The sequence below is a fragment of the Xiphophorus maculatus genome, chromosome 18, assembly GCF_002775205.1.
Source record: "Xiphophorus maculatus strain JP 163 A chromosome 18, X_maculatus-5.0-male, whole genome shotgun sequence".
In the NCBI taxonomy this organism is placed as follows: Eukaryota; Metazoa; Chordata; class Actinopteri; order Cyprinodontiformes; family Poeciliidae; genus Xiphophorus; species Xiphophorus maculatus.
In genome coordinates, this window is record NC_036460.1 from 7,285,019 (window position 1) to 7,301,841 (window position 16,823).

The 16,823-nt window shown below is 39.3% G+C and overlaps 2 protein-coding genes across 6 annotated transcripts in view; both read right to left on the reverse strand.

Annotated features, from left to right (window-relative positions):
- Nucleotides 1–3,028: 3,028 nt before the first annotated feature.
- LOC102230885 (motilin receptor) lies at nt 3,029–8,499 on the reverse strand. The gene is made up of 3 exons (XM_023350985.1): nt 8,175–8,499; nt 6,609–7,422; nt 3,029–4,114 (listed from the first exon to the last, which is right to left on the reverse strand). The coding sequence occupies exons 2-3, from the start codon at nt 7,339–7,341 to the stop codon at nt 3,807–3,809; spliced, it is 1,041 nt and encodes a 346-aa protein (XP_023206753.1). The 5' UTR covers nt 7,342–7,422; nt 8,175–8,499; the 3' UTR covers nt 3,029–3,806.
- Nucleotides 8,500–10,209: 1,710 nt separating this feature from the next.
- Nucleotides 10,210–16,823, reverse strand: part of fndc3a (fibronectin type III domain containing 3A) — a 63,122-nt gene continuing 56,508 nt past the window's right edge. For all 5 annotated transcript variants that reach the window (XM_014475898.2, XM_023350979.1, XM_023350981.1 and 2 more), the window contains 3 exons: nt 16,061–16,227; nt 14,228–14,352; nt 10,210–12,695 (listed from right to left, as the gene is read on the reverse strand). In XM_014475898.2, the coding sequence (XP_014331384.2) occupies nt 12,372–12,695; nt 14,228–14,352; nt 16,061–16,227 (616 nt within the window). In that variant the 3' untranslated portion in view covers nt 10,210–12,371. The remainder of the gene's footprint in view (nt 12,696–14,227; nt 14,353–16,060; nt 16,228–16,823) is intronic.

The following is a 16,823-nucleotide window of genomic DNA, read 5'->3' on the forward strand; positions in this document are numbered from 1 at the left end:
AAAGAGGCTACAGAGAGTGCTTCTTGTTTAAAGTTGATAATTTCAGCTTTTTTTTTATTCATCCCCTTGCTGCAGAGTTCACAGTGAGCTGTTCAGGTTTGAGATGAATGACCTCACAGTCATTTAGTGGTGGGAAAAGCTTTTGAAATAGAGAGAAGGGATGAGAAAAGGAGACAGCAGCATGGAGCCGAATGAAATAAATAAAATAAAAACAACAGCGACAGTAAAGTCCAGGTTCTGTGGTACTGAGTTCAGTTCTGGATTTTACTTCAGCTTCACCCAGTCACGCTCAAGGCTGAGGGAGCAAAACAGGAAAACAGTATGTGCTCATCATAATTTGCGGAAGTAAACTGGAAGGAGAAACTGATAACAATGTCTTAAAGGGATAGATTAAAAATATTTCTTTTATAGATGAAAATATATTTATTTGTAAAGAAATTTGTGTATTGTTATTTAATATATGCTCGTTGCTTTACTTTACATCTGACTGTCTTTTTAAGATTTAAAATTCCTGATTACTGCTGCGTTTTTATGTAACTGGCACAAAACTTTGCCGCCCTCTGGTGGTGGGAAATATAACGACACTGTAATAAAAGAAAGGAAAATAATGGAGCCCAGTTGAGCCATCATATTTCAAAATTTATTATTCAGGTTTTTATGTGGAGGACCAGCTCTGAAAGTCATTTTGCTAGTATTTTATGCATTTTATTTAAAATCTAAAATTTCTTTAAGTTTGTTTGTGTTAATAAAATCAGACTTGGGGTTAATTTATTAGTGTTTATTTACAGCAAAACTCTAACCACTCAGTCAAAAGACTTTTGGAAGTGAAACAGGCCCACAGAATCACAGATCCTGCACCATGTTCAAGAGCAGAAATTAGGATTTTTCCCCCCCTTTCAGTCCTTGCTCATTAATCATCTTAAACCCTGTTTCTAGAGAGCAGAGCATCCAAGTTGTTTACATGGAGTTTAAAGGGAAAGTCTTTCTAGACCTTAAAAATTGAGCTTTTAATTAATAACTCAACAAAAATGTAGTTGTGCTTACACATATTTTAAAAAATAAAAATATCTGAGTTAATATAATTTTAATGGCACGTTGGATTGAGAAACGCTTTCAGTCATTGTCCTGCTGAAAAATGAAACATTACCCTAGTCTGTGGTAAGGAGCGCTTTACAACAGGTTTTCATTTAGAAGCTCTCTGTGCTGTAACACAGACTGCTACAGCTGATCCTGTCTGCCCACAGCCATCAGCATCTACAAAAACTCTTTAAGGAACCCTGAAAATATGAGTTACAACATTTCACTTCCCTTTGGAATCAATAAAGTGCTTTTGAATTTGAATTACTTTTGTATAACAGTGTTTCAAAACTCTGTGTGTAAAATTGAACAGCATCGCCTGCAGTGGGTAAATTAGGACTATTTTTTGTTAGATAAGTCATGAATTTGAAATGAAAGCTGCATGAACTTAAATGATTTTGGAAGGCTCCAGGGCAGGTATATCGACAAACCACTTGTAGCAGCTCTTCATTATATAAAAAAGAAGAAAGAAGAGCAAAGAACCCAGAGAAGGGTCGTACTACCTGTTGATCTTTCCCCTGGGTGATATCAGGTTAGTCTGCTGTGAGATATGAGCTTTAACAAGCTCCTTTAGCTTCTCTGGCAAAGAGCTGAATTACTCTGTTTAAAAAAGTCAACAACAAAAAAAGAGTGGATGAGTCAGCCCAGAGCGACTGCGTCTCTTTGTATTTGTGCAAACCAAGGCCTGATGATTCATCGGCAAAGTCCTGACAGCTCCTCACATAAAAAACAAGACGCATGACAGCCGGGACGTCGACAAAGAAAGTTCAAGGTTGTTCTAAGTGAGAATTTCTTTCCTTTTTCAGGATGGAATACGTAATTCAACAATCACACTTCTATCAGGAGCTGATGAGACACAAAAGACCACAACTTCTAATTCAATAAATAAAAAATTGTCCAAAGTGATGGGATGACTCAAGCTATGGAAAAAGAAAATCGTTCTAAGCCTCTGTGGTTCTCTTTGAAAAGCACTGAGGGCAGCTGTTACTTTGAATATGGTGATGCAGGGACGTTGGCTGGAGGCATACATGCAACCCAGAGAACATTTAATATAATAGCTGTGACAGATTACATGCGACAGCCGGCACGTACGCAGGCCTCAGACCTCTGGGCTCAGGTGGCACCAGCGTCTCACACACAAGCTCACATTCACAGACCAAAGGTGCCCCATTTTGATTTTAAAACGCTTTTATCAAGTTTGTATTCAATGTTTTCACACACATACACACACTCACTTTCAAGTTCACACTATTAAAAACCTGCTGGCTTCTTTATTTTGTCGTTTTCTTTCCTATAAATCTCAAACAAACAGTATGATTAAAAATGTTTTTGTACTACAGTGCCTTGTAAAAGTATTCACCCCCCTATTCAGACCCCTGTGCTAGACCAGCAAAAGTGATACATAACTATAAAGATGAGGACAAATTTGACATGATTTTAAACATTTTTCACCTATAAAAATCTGAAAAGTGTGGCGGGTTTTTGTATTTAACCTTCTTCACTCTTCTTTACTCTTACACTCCTAAATAAAATGCAAACTGTTGCCATCGGAGGCCATTTGTGAAGGTGTCAACTTTTCAGAGCAACATTTGAAAAAAAACAAAACAGCATCATGATGACTAAGGAACAAAGATAAAGTCATTGTTAATGGCTCAACCCACCATCCAAATAAAAAAGAAAAGGCTATTTAAAGTAGCAGATTCTGTCAACACTAAACATGTCTGGCCTATGTGAAAGAGAAATGAAAATGAAAATCCCTATTGCATGTTGCATCTAATCCGGCACCGACACCACCATGTTTTCTCACAGTGGCACACGGTGGCGGCGGCATCATGCTGTGGGAATGCTTTTCCCCATCCACTCTAATTGGGACTGAAACTGAAAACAAGAAAGAGGAGATTTTTGCAAAAAAAAAGAATTCCATTTAAAGTTTGGCCTACATTTAAAATACTTTGTGTGGTTGAAAACTAACACTGCACATGACCACACTCATGAGCTAACGTGGCAGTGGCAGCATCATGATGTGGAGATGGAACTAAACCTCTTATTACTGTAAAAGATTTGAGATTTCCAGTGAAACAATCCAAAATATGCAATTAAAGCTAGAATGCAGAGACTTACATTAAGGCATATTCACTTGTTACAATGGCCTAGTTAAATCTCACTAAGAATCTACAGGAACACATAAATATTGATGTTCACAGACGCAGTCTGATGAATTGTACTGAGCTTGAACTATCTTGCAAAGAAGAATGAGAGGAAACTTGAGTGTGAAGGTGCAAAATGAACCTAAAAGCCTGAAAATACATTCAAGTTTGTGGTTGTAGCCTGACAAAATATGAACAATTTACCAACACAATTAACTCGCTGTACATTACAGAAAACCTAGCTATACACCAACATGTATAAATGACACATAAACAGTCATACATTCCTCCTAATAACAACCAGTCTTACAACTCTAATGTAATCCAAAAACAACGGAGATAAGTGAGCTGAATTTACAGATGTATATCAGATGTAAATAATACTGAACGCTGACTGCATACAGGTATCTCAAGAACTATACTTTGACATTATAGGCGATTATAGTAATCAGAAGGCCATTAAGAAGTAACAGATTATTATTACTTTTTGCATTGAAGAGCCCTGTTTCCCCTCTCATCCGTTTTCTGCACATCCTCACTGAGAATCCTCTTTTGATCTTGAACCCTGAACCGTAGGGAAGATCAGACCCTGGTGAGGCTTTCATTCAGCGTGGAGATGTGATCGATCATACAGAGCTGCCTCTGGCTGCGGCCGGCCTGCCGGGGCCGCTGGTGCAGCAGGAAGAGGCGCTTGGCTGCGGCCCGGTACTTCCGGGACATGAGGTTGTAGACGACCGGGTTGATGGAGGCGCTGAGGTAGCAGAGCACCATGGAGGCCATGTTGAAGTTCTGGCTGAGCATGGCCGTCTCGTAGTCGTCCACCTGGGCGAAGAGGTTTCTGCCTATGTGGTAAGGCAGCCAGCAGATGATGAAGGCCAGCACCACCACCACTGAAAGGCAGAAGAAGGAATAGATCAGAACAAGAAGCAAGATGGAAAAGAAAGACACTTAAAGTTACAGCCAAAGAGAACTCAAGAGCTAAAATCAGTCAGCAAGTGTTTGTTTCACTGCAAAAAGTTACAGTACTTGACCATAAAGGAACCAAAGCAAAAAGCAGAACAAAATAAATTAAGTTTGGAAATAAGACAGATGGTGTTAACTAATTTAAAAAGCTATTAAGTGCAGATGGGTCTCCACCACCTTTCTCTTGGAGGTGACATAAGGATTTGACTGATAGCTTGATATCTTGTTTCTAATTTGTGACACAAGCTATCAAACAACAGCACTCAACAGAATCTGACAGGATTGTCAGCACATGTAGCTATGTTGCCTTCAGTTTTTTAGTCAGAAAATAAATTTGACCTCATAATTTGGCACCTTGAAATTGGCCTCTGTCTCTTTAAGAAGCTTCTACTCTTTCAGACACTCTGTCTTCAGCACATCATCTCAACAATGCTCCTCATTACGCCATTTATAACAGATCTTAGGAGCGCTGAACTGTGGAGTAGTTTGCATGATGAGCTTCCACCACGTGTTTGGTAATTGCTGCCGCTGCCAGTCTGGAGGAGCTGAAACTGAAGGGCTGCCGAAGCATTAGTAAAAGATTGTGGTGGCAGGGTCAAGCTGTGGGGATGTTTTCATTTAGCAAATAGACATACACCCAGATGGATTAAGATCACTGATTAAGAAAAGCAAAGCAAAAAAAGCTCATTCTCTCCACAGATTGTGTTAATTCATCACTCAAGACCAGATAAAAATAAGGAATATGTAAAAAAAAAAAAAAAAAATTCAAGGCGTATGTATGCTTTTGCGAGCAATGCATCAGCATGCAGCCAACTTCAACAATAACACTATTTATTTTTCATGAAAAATGGAAGCAAAGGAGTCAGTTAAAGGATAAATGTCTAGCAGGAAGAATAATCGCTATAAATCCAGCAAAGAACACAATGAGTGACGTGGGAGCTAATCACTGAGTCACCAGTATTGATCAAGAAGCCCCTGCAGATAAAACCCTCATCAGTTTCTAATGGAGGCGCTAATTTCTGTCAGGACAGTAAATGTCAGTCTTGTAATTAAAGGGAGGTGTGTCTGACCTAATTACTTGAAAACAACAGTCGGCACAGAGTGAGTGGATGCCAGAGTTACGACAGAAGAACACAGATTAAAATAAAAGCTACCAGGACTGCAGCAACATTATAATGGATGCATCCTGATGAAACATTTGGAAATAACGCTCTGGTATGGTCACGCTCTTTCACATCCTGCGCAATGTTCCAGAGCTTCAAATTAAGATAATCAGCATGTGCAGCGGCAGGACATGATTAGCCTGAGACTAAACCGACTAATTAACCAGATCATATCAACAGCAGAGCACATGGCACCAGCTCTCTCTCTTCATCAAGTCAAGAGCCAACGAGTGCAACGGTGGTGGTGCATGAAGCCCCGTGGAGCCGCTGGATAATGCTCCTGGTGGTGCAGAAAACCAGAAGTCCTGGATTCCAGTCTGTCAGGCTGGCATTTTTACTGCTTCAGCCACGCTGAAAGGCAAACTGACTGTGCAAACAGGTGGGTTTCAGCTTTAAAAGCCTCTCCCCTACAAAGGCAAGATTAGAACGCTGTCATTACCAAAATCTGTTTGTTTTAGTTTCAGGGGATGAAAAGCAGGAAATAAGGATGACTTACGGGGTGTTTTCTTTTGGTGAAACGGTGTGGAAAGAAATGTTTTGTGCAGACTCTGCGAGGATTGCTTTTTGGTTAATTAGAGAGGAACTGTGGAGGTTTGAAAAATCTACTGTTAGTTATTTTGTATCTGTAAGGTTATTGTCTTAATTTATTTTTCTGATAATTGTAAAAAAAAAAAAAAAAAAAAAAGCTAAACCATAAAATCATTAAATGCAACAATTTTACTTGTTTTCGTCCAGGTTCATTCAATTTTATTGTGTTAAATCAGCTCTGACTCAGCACACTTTTGAACTATGACTGAGGAAAATGACTCAAATAATATTGATTTCAGTTTTTAGAAGGTAGTTAATGAATAGACTAAACCTCTGCTGAAGTTTTCAAACATAACAATGGGTGAAGTGACTTCAGAAATGGAAGGTGGAAAAAAACAAAACTCAAGTAAGGAACGCAAACATGAATCCATGATGCATGGATGCGTAGAGAAATGGATGAACAAAATGAAATATTTTCTCTGATTTTCCTCTCATTTTTTCTCCTCAAATAAGCTAACAGTTCATTTGTTAGCGACTGTGGAGGAACCCTGTGAATTTCTCCTTTTTCTCTCCCACTTCACTGATTGCGTGTGTCCCTTCGAGTAAAGCAGTTAAGCTTTCTGGGACTTTTCCACTGAGTCACTCTTAAAAATTGAGTTCAACATGGTTGATTAAATTCTGCTGCAGTGTTAAGTTTCACTAAACCCCCCCCTGCCTTCACCTCACTCACCCAGGATCTTGACTGTTTGTCTGTGGGACCTCTCCCGGGCCAGTGTGCAGGGCCCCTGCATGTCGTTTTTGCTCTTCCACAGCTTGCAGCCGATGGAGCCGTAGAGGAAGACGAGGCAGAGCATCGGGCAGAAGAAGTAGGTGGTGGACACCCACAGCATGATGTGCAGCTGTCCGGAGCTGATGGCGTAGCTGGTGTGCTTACACTGACCCTTGTCGTAGTCGGGGTGTGTGTCGTTATCGTACTCCACCCCTACCAGGAAGAGCGTGGGGGCTGCGGAGACCAGGGCGAAGCCCCACAGGGCGAGGATGATGTACTGGACCCGGCGTCGGGTCACCATGACTTTGCTCCGGAGCGGGAAGCTGATGGCCAGGTAGCGCTCGATGCTCAGCGCGGTGATGTGGAGGATGGTGGCCGAGGTGCAGCCCTCAAAGATGTAGTGGTAGAAGCGGCACACCGCCTCCCCGAAAACCCACGGCACGTATTTCCACAGCCGGTAGAGGTCAAAGGGCAGGCAGAGGAAGATGATAAGGTCAGACACCGCCATGCTGGACAGGTACAGGTTGGTGGTGGTCTTCATGTCTTTGAAGTGCTGGATGATGAGGATGGTCATGGTGTTGCCGGTCACTCCGATGATGAAGATGAGGATGCAGATGACTGTAACAGGGATGAGGGTGGAGGTGGGAAACAGGGAGCGCTCGTAGTGGTGGTCGTCTGTGTTGTACTGCTCCATGGCCTCCGCTGCACCAGCATGAAGGTCAACTGGAGGTCAGGCCCAGGGTATAACTGAACGGCACACTGGGTAATCTGGACGCTACAGTGGTGAGAAAGAAACATGATCAGGAAACCAAACAAGGGCTTTGTTTTAGGTCAAGTTTATTTGTTTAGCACGTTTGAGCAACAAAGCAGTTCAAGGTGCTTTACATCATAAAAATATCATAACCACATCAAATAGTCAAGAATTGTAAGAAAAAAACAGTAAGAGACATTTCACTTGTCAAGTGACATTGTTAAAATCATCAATAAACATAAAAGAAAACATTTGACTTACTACTCAGCTCAGTTAATTATTCAAAGTAGTTTAAAAAGTTTCTATCTAGGGATAAGATTTTTGTATTGCAAATACTTTTTTATTAGTTTTCTGAATTGAAATGAATTCAGCTTTTATATTGAAAGAATCTGAATCAGTTTGATTTATTTTATAATGCGTGAGTTTTGCTTTTGAAGCTGAATCACTAAGATAAATAAAATGTTTGGTAAAATTCTAATTTGTTGAGACCTGCCGTTGCATGGAGCTCTTAGTTTTGATTCAAACAATTAATCTTAAATTATTTTGTCTTTCACTGATTCTACTGAACTTTTATACACACTGAACTAACTTTGTACTCAGACTGATAACTTAAACATCAGATATTTTTCAACAAATGTATTGAACAGCAGGGAATAAATCAATAAATGAAAAATGACTACGACATGCAACAGCAATAGATGTGATATAAATTGTTGTAGTAAATAAGTAAATAAATCCTAAAAGTCCAAAGAACGAATATTTGTTGTTGTCTTTACCTGAAAAACTGAGTTGTTCCGACCCTCCTAACTTTTCCTGGTCTCCGTGTGGCGTTCAGGAGCAGCAGCAGCTGAGGGGGGTTCACATGAAGTGGCAGCGCCCGCCTTAATGCACAGAGTCCTATTACGGCACACAGAGAGATAATGAAAGCAGTGCCTCCTGTGCAACACCCTGAGGAGTCACGGAACATCAGTGTGTGTGTGTGTGTGTGTTGTGGGGGTTGCCTGCTGTGCGTGTGGGGGTGTGTGTGTGTGTGTGCATGAGTAATGATCATAATCAAATGCTGACAGGACAGGACAGGATGAGGGCAAAGAGGGATTTTAAGGTACCGTAATACAGCAACCCCAGGCCCCCATTATGAATGCTCTCCTCTACATGAAATAATCAGATAGATTATCATTATTATTATTATTATTAAAAATAAAAATAAGTTTAAATTGTGACGATATTAAGTCATCTACAGCTTCCAATTTGTTTTGGACATCTTTACATATTAAGTATATCAACATGATATATATTTTAGTCGTTAACGTATACATATATACTGTATATATACAGTATATATAAATAATTCTTTTAAAGCCTTTCTGTTTTAATCAGTGCAAACCCATTTGTGTCTGATTAATTAATTGATATCGAGCTGCAGAGTGAATTAGTGATGAGAGCAAACTCAGCATAAAAGAGTCACAAGGGAAATGGCAGTAGGGAAAATTGACACTATGGAATTAAATAATACAAAGTATTGATAAAAAATGTATAATAATAAAGGTCTGACATGCAAACTATTGATAATTTTCCTGCTTTAAATTAGAAATAGAAAATACAATGTATATATTAAAAAGAAGCAGTTAGGGTTGAATGTGTACAATTTATATATAGATTATTTTTATGTTTGTTTAATAATAAATTTTAGAGTTTTTAACAAATAAGTGTCCAATTCAGCACAAGGTTTCCGTTTTGAAATATTCTTTAGCGTGTTTTAAATCTGCATGTTTTTTAATTTTATCATTATTTTAGGAGAGGATTCTGTAAAGCAACAGGCTTATGCAACAAGCAGGGATGTAGTTTTAGTTCCGGATCAACAGGTTTCTTTCGTTTTCATGTCCGCAGCAGCATCAGTCACTGAAGACTGCATGTCTGCTGTGACTGATGTCTTCTGTTGAGTCAGAGCTTTTCCAAATAAACGAACCTTTGCAGCAAGAGACACCGACTTCAGAGTTTATTGTGTGAACTGAAGTAACCCATCTTAGGATGAATTACTCAAACCTCAGAGGGTCAGCAGGAGCCCTCTCCTCTTGCCCGCTCTGTTGCTGTTTGCTCACGTCAAATCAACACAACAGGAGAAAACTGCTGTGTTTTCTTTCAGGAGTTTCCAATTCATCTCTCACCAAGAGCCAACGCTGAGCACAATGCAGAGGGAACAAGAAGCGAGCCCACTTTCACCCTCATCCATCACGGAGGCTGCGGTTGCACCATTAGGGCGTGTTCGGGCCGAGAGAAGGAGCTGCTGCATCTTTTCAGGATGAACTCTGAAGACCTCTGAGGAGCTGACAGAACGCTTCGCTCAGTGGTTCAGGATTATTTTAAAAATGCTTTCAGGTGTAGTTTCTTGATTTGAGACATCTAATATCAAAGGGAGGTGCATCAACGTTATTTATTGTCATTATTTATGTTCAAACAATTATACTGTAAGAATGAAAAATAGCATAAGAAATTAGGTAAACCACAAAAATGCCAAATAAATTATATACAAAACCAAAAACATGATTGGGTTAGGTTTTCTTTTTACTTACTGTAATGCCATAAAACAGCTGAAACAGTCCAACATATGAGCTATGCTTAGACATGTTTGACGGTAACATTTAATTGATTGTGCCTGGAAAATACATAATACCCTCTTGAGTCTTTGAAAATGAGAAAACGAAGCTACATGGACAAAGTCTCAATACTGACGTAAAATTGAACACTGAACATATTTCAGGTGTTTTTGTTTAGAAGCAAAAGGAATCCAAAGAGAGGCGCTCAAGCTTTAACCATGATGAAGAATTATAAATCTTTTATTGTGCATGGATCCTTTGTAGATATCATGGCTATACAGATACACTTTAGATACATATCTATGATTATACATTTTTCCCATAACGAACATTGTAAAGTGATATGTCTGGTAGTATGTATAGTATAACAAATCTTTTTGGAATGTACGGTGTATGAGGTAACTGCAAACATTAAAATTACATAAAAATGGTCTTTTATTTTTGTGCATATTTTACTCATTTTTGTGTTTTTTTTTTTTTTTTACTTTTTTAAATCTCTCCAGCCAAAAGGCAGCAAGCCCAACGGTGAAGAGGTGTTAAAATGGCACACTTTGCAATCGCTATCAAAAATAGGAATTTGAATCATTTCAGTGACAAAGAAAAGACTTCAGAATGTCTGAAAGACCAAATCATGTAATTACTCAGAATGTTTTGCAAGGTACCTGCGTTTCATTTCTATTTTTTTTTTTCTTTTACAGCGGCAGCAGCGGATATCTGCTAAACAACACTAAACCTTACAGCCAGATCACCACTGAAGACGACTCAGTATCAGCAATCTGTTACAAATACTCAACGTACAGAGAAAAGGCAAATTTTAGATTTGCATTATAACACATTTATGTATCCATCACTTGCATTCCATGACTCTTGACTACTCAGGATTGTTTTAATCTTCTGTGGAGAGTATTAACATATATTACTTCAATATTATAAAAAAATATACTTCACACATGTATGAACCGAAAAAAGGAACAAAAAAAATCTAAATATAAAGAACTACTTTTCATTTTTCTCAGGATTACATGTTAACTAGCTCCTAATGAATGCTCAAAAATAAAAGGAAATAAAACACATTTTAGTGTTTTCTAACACTAAAAAGGAAAACATCAAAACTTGAGAAAATTAAGAAAAAAAATTATACTGTTTTTTGCCCCCGCTCTCCAATTAAGGCCTCTGAAACAACTGGATTACAGATTTTTTTTTTTCTTTTTATTCCTGCTTATAGATGAGCTGTTTCAGTGACACGTTACGCGATACTACGACTTTTAAAACACCCAAAACACAAGTAGGGCTTGCACAATCTCAAAGTGTGCTCTATAAAATGCATCACAAGACCAAAAACAAATGCAGTCAAGATTTTCTTCCACTAAGGTGCAAAAAATCAATTACCAAGGAGAAAACAAAAGTAAAACATATGAGAAAGCGTACATTTTTTGTGCTGAACGACAATATTTAAGAGAAAAGCAGCTGCATGATTGTAAAAACAAGCTACAGTATAACTATATGATAGTAAAAATAATTAGAATTCACTGTTAGTTTGGTTTTTGTTGTCTAACTTTATGCTTTGATTCGTTTCTTTTTTCTCCTCCACAAACCCTCCGAGCCTCGTGTCCTCGCTGTACAAAAATATACGAACATTTCTCCAGTCGTTTTTGCATCCTTGAACATTCTGAACTTGAGAAAATTGAAAAGTGCTAAATGAATGCTCTGTAATGTGAAAGAGAGATTTTCTGTGACTCCCGCGTGGAGTAGAGTGGGGTGTGGAGTTAGGTTCCTTCATCTGGGCGCGAAGCCCTCCCAGCCGTCTGAGCTGTGGCACGAACTACATAGAGTACACACACCTGGAGACACACACGCACACACACCTCACTGTGCAAACACTGGCCCTTCAGGTCCCACAGTCAAAAAGCACATCGGCTAAAGACAGAACCTACAAACTATTTTTTTTGGAACACATCTATCAAAAAACAGCTTCATACTGGACACAGAAATGGAAATATAAATATGGACAGTTTCTATACATTTAATAAACGCGCCGTCTTCCCCAGAAATGAACCAATATGCTTTCAGAGTTCCTTTTCCACAGGCGGCTGATCGCTATAGATTAGAAATCTGAGCTGAAACCACGACTTTGGGGCAGGGTGACAGAGTCAGGAGAGTTCGGAAGGAATCACAGGTGCCAAATGAGATGTTACATCCTCCATTTATAAACACACACATCCTGCTGCTGCTGCTGCACCCCATTTCAGATAATGTGATTATGCCGTCCAAACCGGAAAACAGTTAAAGTACAAAACAGAGAACACAAAACAACAAAGAGATGGAGGGGAGGAGGGGGAGAATAAAGCTATAATCCTGCAGCCGGGCAGCGCCGACTCCTCACTTAATGACAAAGTACTGGATGACAAAAGCGATGAGGATGGCGATTACGGCGAAAACCATGAGGAGGAGGAAGGCGCATTGCTCGTCCGTGAGGCTCTGTCTGGTTCTGATGGACTCTGTCCCGGTCCGGGAGCCGGGGCCCGCCGTGCCGCCGCCGGGCGCCGTGTCGCTGCGCTGCTGAGAGAGGGTCACGGTGGGGCTGTAAGGGCCGCTCAGCTCCGTGGCGTCCTGGCACTGCCGGATGGCGCACACGCGGAAACGGTAGTCGCTGCTGGACTGCAGGTTCTGGACGTGGAAGGATGTGGCAGAACCTTTAAAAGTCTTTGGAAGGGAAAAGAAAATCAAATAATTAATCCCAGAGGGAAATTGAATGCTGTCGTAACTCATTATACAATTTTCTTCACAGAGTTGTTGTAGAGAATCCCAAAGTTGAAAGTACTCGGAGGCTATGTTCAAGTTGTTTCAACTTAAAATGCAAAATAATTTTTGATGTGAATTTCTTTGATCCATAAATTAGATATGTAATATTTTAATGAAACAATGTGGCAGTTTTTTTTGGTTGGACAGTTTCCTAACTTTTTGGGTATTTTTTTTCAAGTTTATTTGGTCTAGAAAGCCTTTTAGTTTATTCAAAGCAACTAAAAAACCCTTCTTCTATCAACCTTATTTAATAGATGAAATTATGGGCTGCAATTTTTTAATCATTATTTGGAAAAAGTTGCTGGATGTTTTAGTCCTACTTACTTTTAAAGGTTACTCCAAAACTGACAAGTCAGTCAGAGTATTGATAAGAGAAGCAGACAAATGTTACCATGGTAACCCTGGAGGAGCTACATACAGCCAGCGTTGCAACTGATTTACATCACGACATATTCATGTGTCAGAGCAGCCGAGTCGAAGCCCAGGACAAAATCCAAAGAGGGGAACATTTTCAATCAAGACTTTTAAAAGTGATTGTGAGATAATTACTCACCCAACTGCTTCCTACAAGCTGGATTTTTATTTTTAGCTATGACTGACCATTTAAACACCAGAACGGATTCTGATTCATATTTCTGGTGATATCATGTTGTAGGAGAAGCCATCTGCTTTTAGAGATTTGCCAACCACTTTTCTGAGTCAGATCTGAACGCTTCCACGTTTCTCAAATTTTCTTCACACAGAAAACCACCAATAAAATGAAAAAATGACTTAATTGCAAAATGAATATTTTTTTTATACAGTTTTAGCTTAATTACTGGTCAAACTATGTTGTTCTGTAATCAAAGGGCCTTCTAAAGTCTTTTAAAGTTCTCCAGTTAATAATTAATCGATTACTAAATTAGTTGAAGATCATTTCAAAAATCGATTAATCCAATTAAGCATTTCAGCCCTGGAATGATTCATAGCTGGTTTACACAACATCCTTCCAGTTTAAACTCTGCTTCAAGAATAATGTCTCCTCTTAAAAATAGATGTTTAACCCCAATGGGAGCGACGGTGAGAACAAAGCAATGAAGACATGATTCAGAAGTCGCATCATTCAGCTTTCTGATTCAATTGCCGGCATGTGATGCCACATTAGCATAGCCCTGCAGCAGCCATCATTCCACGTTAACATGGCTGCAGGCCATCATGAGGGATGAATGTGCTTGGCAGGGGCGAGACACCTGGGATGCCTCATGGATCAATGACCTTTGCATAGTGGGCAATTTAAATCCGGCAGTGACAATACAGAGTGCTGCAGCACTGCAGTGACAACAACACGGCCCAGAACCCATCTGCATCCTGATCTGCACCAAAACGCCTCTCTGAAGAACGATGGGTACGCTGAAGGTAATGGGAGAAGGATGAGGTGAGGAAGTTACTGGTACCTGTTTGAACTCTGAATTTCCCATCATGCTCTGCAGGCTGTAGATGACCGGGTCCCCCTTCATGAGAGGCAGGGCCTCCCATGTGACTTCGCAGGAGTTTTCGTCAAGACGCTCCACTTTAGGGGCTGAAAGGGGGAAAACAGGAAGACGCACATCAATGTAGCAAAGTGGAATAATGAAGAATAGATAACATTCCCCAAAACTCTGACATCATGCCACAGTAAAAAACGTACACTGCGAAAGCACAAAATCTTAGTATTATTATCTAGATTCTAGCAAAAATATGCTAGCACACTTGAAATAAAACTTGCAAGTAACTTTGAGCAAGAAACATGAGCTTGTTTTAAGCCAATAATTCATAAATATTGATAAAATGTACTAGTTCCACTGGCAGGTTATTTCACTTCTAAAATGGGAAAAGTGTCTTGTTATAACTCAAAAAATCTGCTGAAAGAAAACAAAAGCTGCGAGTTTAAGAGACTCAAATCTGTTAAAATACTCAGATCTGGTAATCAAGCTCATTCACCTCAATAGACTGCAAGATGCTAAAAGAAGCCTTCAAAAACAGTAAAATGTAGCAGGTTCATGCTAACATTGATGCAAAGGTGCAAATCTATAAAATCTGAAAAAACACAAAGGCATGATTAAAATTTCACAGAGTATTCTGAATACAAGAATTTTTAGGATACATGAATCTAGAACTGAAATGTTTTAGACTTTTAGGGCATAGACCAAGTGCAGCTTTCCATAAAGAATATGTGTTTCCAGCTATAAAGAATGGAGGTGGTAATGTAATATCTGTATCCAATAAAAATATTCTTGATATGGCTGATAACCGAGCTTTACCAATATTTTTATATATATATATCACACTACCTGTTCAGCACATTGGAAAAAAGCAACCACACCGCTGAATGCAGTTAAAGTCTTAACTGCATCACTGTCGCATGAGCCTCCTGCCCACCTCCTTCAGAAACAAATGGCAACAAGGTGGAAATAAATACCGCTTGTTGATAGAGGGCCCGTTTTATTTATTGGACCGATACACTATGCAAAACAGAAAAAGAATAATACCAGCTGATACAAAGGCTGATGTATCGTGCATTCCTAACTAGTACATTTTCAATTCAACTAAAATGCGGACAACGTACATAATGTATTCTGTGATTTTTGTTCAATATGAAATAAGGTGAACCTCACAGCAGGTCTGAGTTTTACAAAATCAATGACCGGAAATCAGCTATATAACTCTGATCGGAGCAGATTTGGCATTTAATTATGATAGTCAGGTTGTTCTAAACCATGTAATTATAAATAAAGACTAAGAAACACATCCAGCTTCTTTGGACTTAAGAGTTCCACAGCTATAGCTTACTCCTCAACAGGAAGGTGGCATTTTAAGCCTCTAAACTAAACAGTTAAAGTGCCTTTTTGATCTCAAAACAGTTAACTATAAGTGAACATGTTAGTAAAAATCCCACACTAAACCCTCTTTACTCTGAAAGTGGACTTAAACAGTGTTGAGGAACACAGTCTATCAGACACATGACTGCCAGATACAAAAGGGCTTCTGCACTGACAATAGAGCCTACACCCTCATTATTGACTTCGCTGTGGGATCAAAAGAGGCTTTGCAGAGTCCGACAGCGAACAGACCACAAAGCCGAACAACTGCTTTCCAGATGACAGCCGACACGTCTGTGGCTGCCGGCCCTTCTTCGAGTAAAAAGCCCAGCTTTGGTCAAATGGGGTTAAAAGCTGAGCACATTAGCTGTCAGCAGGACGTGTCTGTGGAACAGAATGAGAAGAAAAGAGAAAGAAGTTGAACAGTACCTTTCACAGGAGGCGGAGGAGAGCGTGGGGTGGTGAATGTGTAAACACTGGAGAAGGGCCCTTCGCCCGCCTCGTTAAAGGCCTGGATGCGGAACGTGTAAGAGGTAGACTCATTAAGCCTCTGGACTTTGTGTGTGTGGCAGGGTCCTTTATACAAGGAGATAAATCTGCAACGACAGGAGCATGAAGAAAGGAAAGGATTTAATGAGGAAAGCATAAATAAGGAGAGGAGAGAACCAGGCGCTGTGGCAAAATATACATCAGTAAAGGTAGATTCAGAACAGAACTCTGCTAAAATATCCACATCTCTCACATTTCACCACATTCAAACCAGACTTCATGGTGTTTCATTCTGATCTGATACAATAGAACAAAAAGTAGCACATGCATTTGAACTGAAAGAGAATAACAAATAATCTGAAAAGTGCATTTGCATTCAATCTCTTTATTTTGATACCCATAAATAAAAATCTTGCAACTTAAAAAAACCAGCTCACGGTCAGACTGGAGCTTGAGCTGGAGAGCATCTATAAATAGTTTCTAAATTTTGACTGAGATCATTTTCCTCCATTGATGGAGAAACACTGAACTGAACAACAAACACTGACTAATGAATAAGACTGTCACAATAAAATTGGACGATAAATTGTTTCTGAAGTTACTGCGAAAAAATGACAATATCATTTAGTTCAGACTACTTTCAAGTAATATAATGGTAATGGCATAATATTGCAAGTACACCTCTCAAAGATCAATAAACTTT

Bases quoted from the DNA above. Each gene is read 5' to 3' on its own strand.
- LOC102230885 (XM_023350985.1), bottom strand. From the start codon at position 7,341: ATGGAGCAGTACAACACAGACGACCACCACTACGAGCGCTCCCTGTTT. The intron at 4,115-6,608 runs GTGAGTGAGGTG...TCTGCCTTTCAG, and splicing joins ACAAACAGTCAAGATCCTGG to TGGTGGTGGTGCTGGCCTTC.